Source organism: Sarcophilus harrisii, chromosome 2, assembly GCF_902635505.1.
Source record: "Sarcophilus harrisii chromosome 2, mSarHar1.11, whole genome shotgun sequence".
NCBI lineage: Eukaryota > Metazoa > Chordata > Mammalia > Dasyuromorphia > Dasyuridae > Sarcophilus > Sarcophilus harrisii.
The window spans coordinates 244,711,614-244,723,169 of record NC_045427.1 but is presented as its reverse complement, the minus strand read 5'-3'; the positions used below and the strand labels follow the sequence as shown (position 1 = coordinate 244,723,169).

Below are 11,556 nucleotides of genomic sequence, written 5' to 3'. Positions count from 1 at the left end.
AAGCAGGAGTTGAGATTAGGTGAAAGAGCCATCTGCTCTTGTACCCCAGGACATATTTGACTAGATGGCAGACCTGCATCCTAGTGGTCAGGTTGAGGCAATGCCAGTTCCCAGGACAGGGCAATAAGCTTTCCTGAATCATGGTAGCTATGGCCAATATCTACCCCCTCTCCCTTCGCTACAGGGATCATATAGAAATCAGTTTTAAAGCAGAAATGACTCTAATAACTTAGTCTACTTCATTTTTTAATGGAAAACTTAAAACCCAGAGAGTGATTTGCCCAGGATCATATAGCCAATCATATTAGAACCAGTAAATAAGCCAAGTCTTAGATTTAGAACAGCATACACTTTCAAGGTGACTTGGCAAGGTTTGGACAAAAGCCTCGAGTGCCAGGGGAAGTGGATTAAAAATGGAGAGTCCAGAAAGCAAGTTCCTTCTTGAGAAATTCTTCCCCAATCTCCAAGTCCACCTGTCGGGAGCAAGTGTTTTCAAGGCTAATTTATACCTCAGGGTTTCTTCATGCAACACTACAAATCAAATCATACTTTGAATGTATTTAGGAATTTGTTTAAACAATCACTTCAGCTTATGGTGGCAGCTGGGAGCGCAGCGGACATAGTGCTGGACCTAGAGTCAGCTTCAAATCTGGCATGAGACATTTACTAGCCATGTGGACACTGAACATGTCACCTAACCTTTTCCCCAAGTGCAAAGTATGTAGCAGGTGCTATATAAGTGCTTGTTCTTTCCCTTTATCCTCATATAACTCACTTCAGTAATTGAGGATGGGGCTTAACCTGCATACCTGCATTTAGTACAGCACACAAAAGCATTTTGCCAATTCATGTTAAGAGTTACTCCCTTGTCTTCCTAGGGGCAAGGTAGGAAGGTGAAAGCTGGGACTCTGGGAATTAAGTCTTAGGGAAATAAATTAATTCCTGGATGGCCTTGGTTCCCAGCTATAAAGAACGAATACGGGGACTAGAATACACAATATTTCCCTCTGCATTTGCTTTCTTCTTCATTCCCAACGGGGATCTTATCTTTGGGGAAGCCTTTCTACTTTCTTGGGGGATACAGAATAGATAACCTGGGCCTCTGGATTCTTTGCTCCAGCAATGGTGGGAACCTGAGAGAGGTCTGGTATTAAGAACATGGTTGATAAAAGGAAAGCCTTAAGTGTAAAGTTAGGGTAGGGACAGCAACATAACTCATGCAACATCCCTTAGTATGCAAATACCCAGACCAAGACAAGCACTGAATATCTGAATATCCCTCAGGTCTTGTTAGGATTGAGTCCACCTCTTTTTAAGTGTTCTTTGAAAGAAACTGGACCTTTAATCTGGTTTAATCTTCAGGCTGTTACCAACAGAAGGAATGGCTTTAAACTAAAAGGGAGAAAAGTGCTCCAATAAGGCACACATCATTAAAAGGCTGCTCAAAGTTTATTAGTTTCTTTTTGAGTACAAAGTAAACAAAGTTACTGAGGCTGCTGGAAAGCACATAGGTGATTCAGATAGTAAAAAAACAAATAGTGTGGTTTCTTTTACTTGTTTTTTGGTGTTTGCTTTTGTTTTTGTTTTCCTTAAAAAAAAAAAAAAAACCACACACACAACACAACTACCTCTACACTTAAGCAGCCTGTCTATTCTAAAGGAATGGGAAGGGAAGGGAAGGGAAGGGAGGGGGGGGGAGGGGAGGGGGAAATGGGCTCTGATGCCTAGCACACTTCAGAAGCGGAGGACGGTACTGCCACTCATGCAGAAGTCCCAGGGCTGGTTTTGCTGGGCTCGCTGACATGCCGCTTCCTCATGGCCTCCTGAGCCAGGTCACAGGTGATCGTGCCATGAGCAACCTGGAAAGTTCCTGAGCTGCAAAGGCAAGTATCAGAGGGAGAGTTAAACATCAATAAATTCCAATACTACCTGTTAGGTAGCCCTTCTCTAACACTTTTCCCCATCCCCCAAATCCCAGCGGGTCAAGTCATTTTTCCTGTATTTCATGATGTGATAAATTCTTACTCCTTACAGAGTTATGAACAGATAAACTAATGACAGACTAACAACAAGATATATGTGGGAGGGGGGGGGGGATTTTGTTGGAGAATGGAATTAGTTTGCCTACCACATAATTTTTTCCAAGCCATACTCAGCTTTTTTATTCCTTACCCTCAGGTTCCCAAGCCCACTCCATGGCTACCTCCAATCAGAGGCTGGCTCACTTACTGCTCTGGGGATTCCAATACAGTTGTCATGAAAGGATGACTTGATTTCCCGAAGAAGAAGCTTGCCCACCAATGGCCTGGATCTGATTTAGGAAGACCTAGAACATCCAAGAGAGTCACTTTATCTTGGTAGCAGCTCAGAGTAATTACCAATTTGCTATTCTGTAGAATCAACTCTCCTTTTCAATCATGTCAGATGCTTTCCCCAAAACAAAAGAATAGCTCTAATACTGACCCTCCTACTTATCTCCAGTTATTGGAGCATTTATTTTAGTATTAGGAGCTTACCTCTCATATGACTACTATTTGTTTCTTAATGAGTCTAATATTAAATTTTGTTTTAAAGGATATAGAAGGAGGGGCATGTTCCTAAAGAGTTAATAAGGGTCCCATACTCACCAGGATGGTGGGGGATCACTTCCCCAGAGTACTCAGCACTTCCACAGGAGCTGTTGCTGGAAGTGGAACCCAGACGTCCTGGGAAGGAAACACTGTGTCACTAGTGACTCCTTCCCTGGAATACAGATAATCTTCAGCCCCTTTTGGGTTCTTGGGGTGGCTACTCATGGTCACCCCAAAATGTGAAATTTTGCCACTTCTCTGGAGGCCTGGGGAGCCTTCTTCCAGCAGATCAACACTTTACTGTCTCATTTTTCACCTACTCAAATCAGGCTCCAACTGTACAGTTAGTTACTTTCAGATCCCAAATTGGTGTCAATTGTAAGGATCTGCAGGGCTGTACACCACTGGCTAGATATATGCTTTCTGTACTGCTGACAAGAACTAGGGGGAACACTCTAGGAATTAAAAAGGGTTTACAAAGCGCTTTCTTCCAACAACTTTGGGGGGCAGGCAGGATAAGCAGGATTATCCTACTTTACAGGTGAGAAAATGAAGGCTCAGAATAGTGAAAACTCACCCAAGATCACACAGTTACTAAGAGGTAGAACCAGGAGTCAAACCTGGGTGGGGGTCTTCTGCCTGAGTCCAGTGGTTTCTCCACTTATACTCTGCTGCAATCCCTGACATCTTTTCACCAAGTTGAGTTCAACTTATAGCTAGGGGTTGTATATTTTCTTTTCATAATATTTTCAAAAGAGCCAACAGAAATCCCCAGTTCTCTTGTAGTACATCAGGTAGTTGAGTGCCCATAGGCACACTGGACCCTAAGGTTCTAGCCGGGTTAGGGCCTGGTGTGCCGGGGAGGCCTTACTTCGGTAGTAATCGTGGGTTGCTACGAGTGAACCGCTGGACGGGATTGCTGCCATGTTGCTTGTTCTTTTCCTTGTGATGATGTAAACCTGCAGGGGAGACAGGTATGACTTTCAGATGCACTTTGGCTCAACCCAGAAGCAATTGTTCTTTCTCAAATAACCTGGCTCTATGGAACCTTGCAGCTCCAAAGAGGTTAGATATTATGTGGGCCTCAATACTTGATCGTTTGAGTGACTTCTCCAGGAGAAAAGGTAACTGGAGAATTTCCACCTACTTTCCGAAGGTTCTAAAACAACTTCTGGTTGTATAACTAGGTATAACTTCATGGCATGATTTTCAGGTTTTGTTTTTGGAAAAATTAAATAGGATATTTTACTTCTACTTTGCTTGTTAATTCTTAGAGTGCTTTAAAAAAAAAAAAACTAAGATCTATGTTTGTGTCACTAAATCCTCTTGGAAATGAGAAAACTGGAGTGGCTTTTAGGAGACTTTCCTAAAGTGTTGACAAAGAAGATGTTCCCAAAGAAATGATTATTTATACTGCAAAATGAGTTTTCAGTAATTCCCCAGACAATCATGGCAACACCTTCATCTCAGTAACTCAGACTTCAAGCCCAATCACCTCTGATTCTTCTTTTCCAAATAACCAAGCTCTACCAGGACATTTCTTCCATCTGCTTTCTCCTTTCTATCAACCTGACACCTCCTTCAAGTCCTTTCTATCAACCTGACACCTCCTCCTTCAAGTCCTTTTGCCTGGACTTATATCAACCTCAGAATGATTCCAAAATAACTGAACAAATTACCAATTTTATCTAGATTATACAAACACGTCACATGCACTGGTTTGTAGAATTACTCTTACATTTTTCTCAAATTTTTCTTCTGATACAGTAGTTTCTTTATAAACTGTTTTTCAAATGTCTAGGAAACCTCGGCTGATGCTTTTCCCCCTAGGCTAAAAGTGTTCTTTCCTTCCTCAAAATATTGTTGTTGCTTTGTACTGCAGGGCAAGCGTGCACAAGCACATACATCTTCTTCCATTCTGTCTCTGCCCCTTTCAAAGAATGAGTTCCTCCCGGAACTTTTACTTTAGGGAAGGATCTAGACTATCCTTTAGTCTCAGATTTATCACCAGACTAGGGGGGAAGTGCTGTTCTCCACCACCAGAATATAAACTGATTAAGGGCAAAGTCTACCATTACTATTGATTGTATCTCTATCTCCAGAGTTCAGTACAGTAGCGAATGTAATAAATGTTTGTTGATTGGACTTGCAGTCTAGAGCAGAACCTGCATAATGGCTGCGTAAGAAATGCTGAATAAACGGAATTAAAACAATACTAGCAGCGACCCCGTGGCCAGTAAGAGTTCAACTCGCTTATGAGGGAGGCTCGCTTTTAAGTTCCCCAGCGCAGAACTTAAGGGACAAAACCTAGAATTTCCCTTTTTCCTCCCAACAGACAAAACTAGCCAGTATTAAGCCGCCGCCTCTTCTCACATCCCCACATTCTCTCTTCCCTCTCCCCCCCTCCGCCACATTTAGATTTCATCTTTAACTGTCTGTTCTCAGGCAACAAAGAGGGCCTGCACAAGAAACAGAAGCACATTGTTTGGTCTCTTTGCCACGGTCAGCGCTTTCTGTGCCGCGAAGAGGGCCCGCCTCTCCTTAATTCCTCCAGACAACCTTCCATTATCTGCGCCGCACTGCTTGTGGCTCCTCCCCCACAGCCTTACATAACCCAGGCAGAGGGCGGGGGGAGGCGGCTACCCCACCCAGAACTCCATCAAACCAGTTCAAACTGGCTCAGGGAAACCCGCAGGTCCAGTGCCCAGCCTTCCCCGTATCGAGATTCAACCTCGACTGACAGCAAAGGACAGGGGTGGAGGGGAAATGTGGGGGGTGAGGGGAGATGTGAGGGGTGAGGGGAGATGTGGGGAGTAGAGGGTCTAAACTGGCTCTCCGCTCCAGGGCCTAGGGGCCCGCAGGAGTCGGATCTGTCTTATCAACCCCGAGCGAGGGGAAGGCGCGGTTGTTCTCCCCAGCAGCAGGAGCCCAGCTCAGCCCCGCCCAGCAGCTTCCAAAGGAAGCTCGGCTAAAAGAAAAGGGTATAATTTATATTAGGTTAGATCGGATTTAGGAGACGGGTTTTTTCCATCCTTTGGTCCCGTCAGGGTCTCTTCATGGGACTCGCACGTCCGGAAAAGCATTTACATCTACCGATCCTCTCCCAACTTTGCAGGCTGTCCGGGTTCGTCTGGCCAAACGCCTTAGGGATTTTTTTGGGGTGGGGAATGCTCTGTGCTCAAGACACTGAACCCACATCAGAGTCGGTGTGGGGTCTGTTTCCGGCGTCTCTTGCTTCTCCCCCACCCCCATTTCTGTCTGAATTGGTTGTGGTAGCTTCAGACACGGAATAAGACCCTCAAGTGGAAATAAGGAAGGCTTATCTCACAGGTCAACTTTTACCTAAAAAAGCTTTGATTCCGAGGCCAACACAAGGATGAGCTCCCTTCTAATAGCCATATTTGGGAAGTAGATCCCAGAGGAAAAAATTCCCGAGTTTGCCACGAGGGGCCAACAGGGCTGGTTGTGTTTGTTAAAACCATCAGATGCATTCGAGCCTCCCCGATTTTCTCGAGAAGTACCCAGAAATGGCGAATTGGGCGTTAGGGGTTACAAAGAAAGGGCTAGGTTGGCCCCAACACGTGTTTTGGATGAGGAAGGGTAGGGTATTCACTTCCAGTCCCTTACAGTGATCCTGGATGGGACGAAATGACTGTTCTTTTTCCACCCCAGACAGTAGGGCGGAGGCTAGAAAGGCAAACAAAGCTTTACAAAGCAGGGTAAATGTCTAGGGGAGGGACAATCGCTTACGAGGTAGACAGGGAACAAAAAGGTAGTGTTCTCCAAGGGAGGTGATCTCAGTGGGGGTTGGAGAGGTGGTAGCAGAGGAGGTGTTTTATATTATTTTACCCCCAAAGGGTTTCTAATCTACATTCTTTTGAATGGAAAACACACACCCAAATTTTTAGCCCCCAAGCACAGCAGTGAAAAACCTGTAGATACCATGTAACTACAAGTGAGCCAAGCCACCAAGGAAAGACCTCAATTACCGCCCAGCATCCGGTCAGTAGTTAAGACTGAAGCACCTTTCCAGTTTCTAAACTCTCCGAAAATCTTTGGAAAGTGTCGATTACTCAGGACGCCTCATTTTGGCTCCATATCTGTCAGTGGGATCTTGGTCCCACTATCCAGGGAAGTAGCATGGGATGGCCAAACAGTGCGCTAGTCCTTCATACTTGAAAATCTGAGCTCAAATTCTAAATTTGCCACACTTTACCATACAGAAGTTCCCATTTACTACAGCGATTAGAACCCCTTCTCCGTCGTCCTCCCCAACCCCCAAGAAGTTACTTTGTATTTACTTAAATGTGTGCATGGCTTCCACCGATAGAAAGGAAGCTACTACAAGGGGTAGTTTTGTCTTTGAAATTCCAATACCTTGCCTCCAAGTAGTAGAGCATACATTTAAATATATTTTGATTGAGAAGTCAAACAAGACTCTTTCTAGGGCTATTTTCCTTATCTATAGAAGAAAAAGTTGAACTAGATAGCCTCTAAGGCCCCTTTCACTTCGATTAAATTTTATTATGGTCAGCCAAAGTCCGAAGTTCCTCAAATCTAGCCTCTTCTGAGAGTTCTACCATACAGGAACCCTTAGGGTTATTTTTTCCCCTTTAGGCGAGTATTTTTGAGACTTATTGGTATAGTCACTTACTTCCTTATCATAAGATTTAAAATCTTAGGAATCTAGGAAGGGTCTTCTGGAGTGCATCCTTTTTTCATTTACAAATAAGGGAAACGGAGTGACTTGCCTGAGGTTATGATAGAGCGCAAAGCTACTATTAGTCATACTTAGTAAGAAGCAGAGAGACAAGACCGGAACCCAAAGTCTTCTCACGCAGTCCTTTCTACTTGGATACGCTTACCCTTCCACATGTATCTCTGGTGTGGCTAATACAAATACCAATTGTCCTTGGCTCCTTTGGGAGCTCCCCTGGACAGTCTTTAAAATGGAGTCTGGACTTTGCCCAGCGAGGGTGGGTCTCCTCTCCTTCCCTCCTGTCTCCCCCTAGCCTCCTGCTCCGGACTCACAGCACAGGGAAGTCAAGAGTGAGGGACGGGGAGGAGAGAGCTGCCCAGCCCCCGAAAGAAGGTTGCAGCTAGTCTTTTCCTTAACCCCGTCCTGCTTACCTTAGTGGCGGCTCCCGAGCAGCCCCTGTCAGGCAGTGGACTGCGGCGGACGATCACGGGTGACCTGGCTCGGGGGAAGAGTGCGCTAGGCCACAGAGCCCATTTGTAAAGGAGATAACGGGAGGATACTCCACGGCAACAAAAAATGCGAGAGTTCTTTGGGTTTGATTCTACAGGGGCCGAGCAAAGACTTATATAGGGTGGCGAGAAGAGGCGGGGATGTGGGGTGGGGAGGGAGAAGGTATCCGTCATTAGAGTTGGGAGGAGCGATTTCCGCACTCCGCCTCCTCTCCCTAGCCCCGGGAGGTTGAGATTAACTCTGCTCGCGGTAAAAGAGAGACTAGAGCTTTTGCTGACTTTGTTGGGGAGAGGTTAAAAACTTCTGACCCTTTCGTGCACCTCGAGGCACTGGGGATCCAAATTTATTCTTAATTAAAGGAGCTCCTAGAGAAGAAGCATTTCAAAATTTAAAAAAATCTCCCATGTACAACAACTGTTGGACCCATCTTCCTTCTTTGCAGCTAGTCCTAGAAGCTTCCTGCATATGGTTTTAGGGGCCCCTCCCCAACCTTGCTTCCTTGTTTTGTGTCCTTTGGTTGCTTTGGCTGTGTGTGTGTGTGTGTGTGTTTTCAGTAGCTTTCAGCAGACTGATGAGCACCTCCCTTGTTGGAAAGATACTCAGTTCCTGAGGCTTCCCGTGCCCATAATATGTCTGTCCTCTGACCAAAAGACCTTGATAAGGAGGGGATGTCCTGAAGTACTCAGGGCTGAGACCTGGGTTGCTGATGGGACTCAGGAAGGAGAGGAGTAGCACAATTTAATTGGGACAGAGTCCAATTCCCACTCCATCCCCTCCACATCAAAGAAATATATTGTAATTTTGTTGAAGCACTTTCTTTAAAAGGAAGTAGCCTGTGATATTTTGGTTTTGGAGGTGAGGGGATTTGAGAATAGGTCGGTCTGGAATGTGTCTGGAACGTAATAAAGGGCAGATTGCTTATAACCCTAATCACCCATTTAGACAGAACACCAACTTTCCTAAAAATACAGAGATATAACTTATCTCAATCTTTTTTAATAAAGGTGTTCCAGTGTCTCTATTTAGCTGTCATTAGTTGTAAGACTTATAGAATGACAGATCATTGATTTTTTAACCCTTAACTCCAGCCTTTAATCTAAATATTTGGGTTACAACTTTAAATCTATTTTTTTTAATGAATAGAGAAAACACGAATTCCTTACCATGTAATATTCTTTAAATTCCAGAATGTTGAGTTGCCCCAGCAGTGATGGAGAAAATGACCCACATGGCAGGCAGACTGGGCTGGTTCCTGAAGGAGGCCTGGGTCAAGGAGCCCCTGCTGACTCTGTCCTTTGATATCTGCACCATGGCACTGCTCTTACTTCCCATTAAGCCCCTATACCAAATATGCAGGCATGATCAACCAGGCCACTCCTTACATCTACCCTGTTCTTGTTTAAGATCATGGCAACATGAGGGATATTCTAGCCATCCTCAGGACCCCAGGATCCTTCTCTTCATTGGCTTAAGAATCTATGAAGTCTCCATCTGCCGGCCTTCCTCCTCCCCCCCCCCCCCCATGTTTGTTTATTGTCCTTGTCTTAATTTTTTTTTTTAATTCCAGAATGCTATAGTAAGTTACTATATATTTTTGAATAATGTAATCTTAACTAAATAATAATGTAAATGGTCTGTTACTTTGCCAATGATTCAAATTAGTATCATTTTGAGATCAGGTATTACTAGGCCTTCTTCCTTCCCACTTTGAAATTCTGGATTTTTTGTTCCTCTAAATGAATTTTAGTATTATTATTTTAGTTCTAAAATGTAATCATTTGGTAGCTTGTGAATAGCATGAAATAAACAAAGAAATTTAGGTAGTATTGTCATTTTTATTGTATTGGCTCTCCCTACTCATGAACAGTGAATATTTCTCTAAGTATTTAGATCTTAAGTTTTATAATGGGATACATAAAATTGCTGGGTGTAAATTGGTAGGTAGACTTCCCAATTTTTATGTATTTATATGTTTATGTACATATATGTGTGTGTATGTTTTATATTTGTTTGCATGTTGACTACCCCATTAAATTGTGAGTATTTGGAGAGCAGGGACTGCTTTTTGCTGTTTTTTGTATTCCTGACATTTAGCACAGTTCGTGACATACAGTAGGTGCTTAATAAATATTTTTGATTGATTTTTCCCTAGTTATTTTTAGCCAGATTTCATCTTCATGTAAGGAAGAATTTCTTAACAATTAGAGTTATCCCAAAGTGAGATAAGAATAGATTTCTTGTCACATCTTTAAATGGAGATTGTGTGTATGAGAACTATTGAAAGATATTAATAGTGAAGAATCCTGCTTAGGTACAGCATGGACTACTTGACCTTTGAAGGCCCTTCTTATTCTGCAAGTCCTTGAGAGATTATAAGTTATTTTTGATGCTCATTTAGCTATTCACCAGGAAACTATAGTCTACCTAGGGGGGCATACCTTGTTCATCTTTCCTTCTTGAAGAGTTCCAATGACATCATTAATATCTTGAATTGCAAGTTATTTGAATTTAAGTGAGGAAGAACTGTGCAAAGTCTTCAACCTCATTCTTTCCTCCAGAGTCATCAGAATCCAGTGGCAAGATCAAGACAATTGGCTATGGCCCTGGATGCAGTGAGAGATCTTGACCTTTTTAAGCTAAGGTCTTTCCCAGGTCTCAGTTTGTCTGAGGCAATACCCTTTCAATGATTCAAGGCTAGGTTAAGAAGATGTAGTATCATGTTTGAGGAACTGTTAAAAACAAACAAAATCTATGTAGATTGTGTTAAAGTGAGCAAAGTTTAAGATTTGAAAGATATGAAGGTACCAGGTTTAAAGAGTCTTAAAAAACCAAATACAGGGGTTTATATTTAATTTTGGAGTCTGTAGACAGCCACTGGATCTCTTCAAGTAAGGAGGGTAACATGGCCAGACCTGGGATTTAGGAAAATCACTTTGGTAGCTAAATTCAGGAGAGATTGAATTAAGGAGAGATTTGAGAGAGAGAATAAGTTAGAAGGTAACTATAGTCTTGATGAGGGCTGATAAAGGCCTAACCTAGAGTGGTGCTTTTGTGAGTGGAGAGAAAGAGTTATATACCAGAGATGTAATGAAGCTGGAAATTCTAAGATTTGGCAATGGATTTGGTATGTATGATAAAAATGGTAGATGACACCAAATTTGATAATATGGGTAACTGGAGGATAGTGATATCCTCAACTAACAGTATTAGGCAAGTTATTTATTTTTAGAGCTTTTAGAAAGGTTAGAAAGGCAGTTTTAGAAAAGGAAAAGGAAGGGAAGAGTCAATTTGTTTTTCAATGTTACTTTTATTATAGCTCATAGATTTTCTTTCTTTTTTTTAAAATTAAAGGTTTTTATTTTTCAAAACATATTTGTAGACAATTTTTTTAACATTAGCCCTTCCAAAACCTTGTGTTCCAATTTTCCCTTCCTTCCCCCAAGCCCTCCCCTACATGGCAAGTAGTCCAATATATGTTAAACATGGTAGAACTATATGTTAAATCCAATAATATGCATATATATTTATGCAATTATTGTGCTGCACAAGAAAAATCAAATCAAGCCATTAAAAAAAGAAGAAGAAAAAGAAGAATAAACTGCAAGCAAGCAACAATGAAAAGAGTGAAAATGCTATGTTGTGAACCACATGTAGTTCCCACAGTTCTCTCTCTGGGTATAGATGGCTCTCTTCATCACTGAACAATTGGAACTGGTTTGTAGTCATTTTCAAATGACATTTAAAGCAGATGATTTCCCAGGTCTCTGAAACACATTT

The 11,556-nt window shown here is 42.6% G+C and overlaps 2 protein-coding genes across 2 annotated transcripts; one reads left to right on the top strand and one right to left on the bottom strand.

The window, feature by feature from the left end:
- Positions 1-1,430: 1,430 nt before the first annotated feature.
- On the bottom strand, positions 1,431-7,910 carry PPDPF (pancreatic progenitor cell differentiation and proliferation factor). The gene is made up of 5 exons (XM_003757602.4): positions 7,701-7,910; positions 3,442-3,529; positions 2,628-2,705; positions 2,230-2,326; positions 1,431-1,875 (listed from the first exon to the last, which is right to left on the bottom strand). The coding sequence occupies exons 2-5, from the start codon at positions 3,494-3,496 to the stop codon at positions 1,761-1,763; spliced, it is 345 nt and encodes a 114-aa protein (XP_003757650.2). The 5' UTR covers positions 3,497-3,529; positions 7,701-7,910; the 3' UTR covers positions 1,431-1,760.
- Positions 7,911-9,007: 1,097 nt separating this feature from the next.
- Positions 9,008-9,261, top strand: NDUFA3 (NADH:ubiquinone oxidoreductase subunit A3). Its single transcript, XM_031949492.1, is given in 3 exon segments — positions 9,008-9,106; positions 9,108-9,209; positions 9,211-9,261. Coding segments are annotated over 3 exon segments (252 nt in total).
- The last annotated feature ends 2,295 nt before the right edge of the window (positions 9,262-11,556 follow it).

Coding starts and splice junctions, on each gene's coding strand:
- PPDPF (XM_003757602.4), bottom strand. CDS start 3,496: ATGGCAGCAATCCCGTCCAGCGGTTCACTCGTAGCAACCCACGATTAC. Junction 2,327..2,627: donor AGTGATCCCCCACCATCCTG/GTGAGTATGGGA, acceptor TGGATGTTCTAG/GTCTTCCTAAATCAGATCCA. Junction 1,876..2,229: donor GTATTGGAATCCCCAGAGCA/GTAAGTGAGCCA, acceptor TTGCCTTTGCAG/CTCAGGAACTTTCCAGGTTG.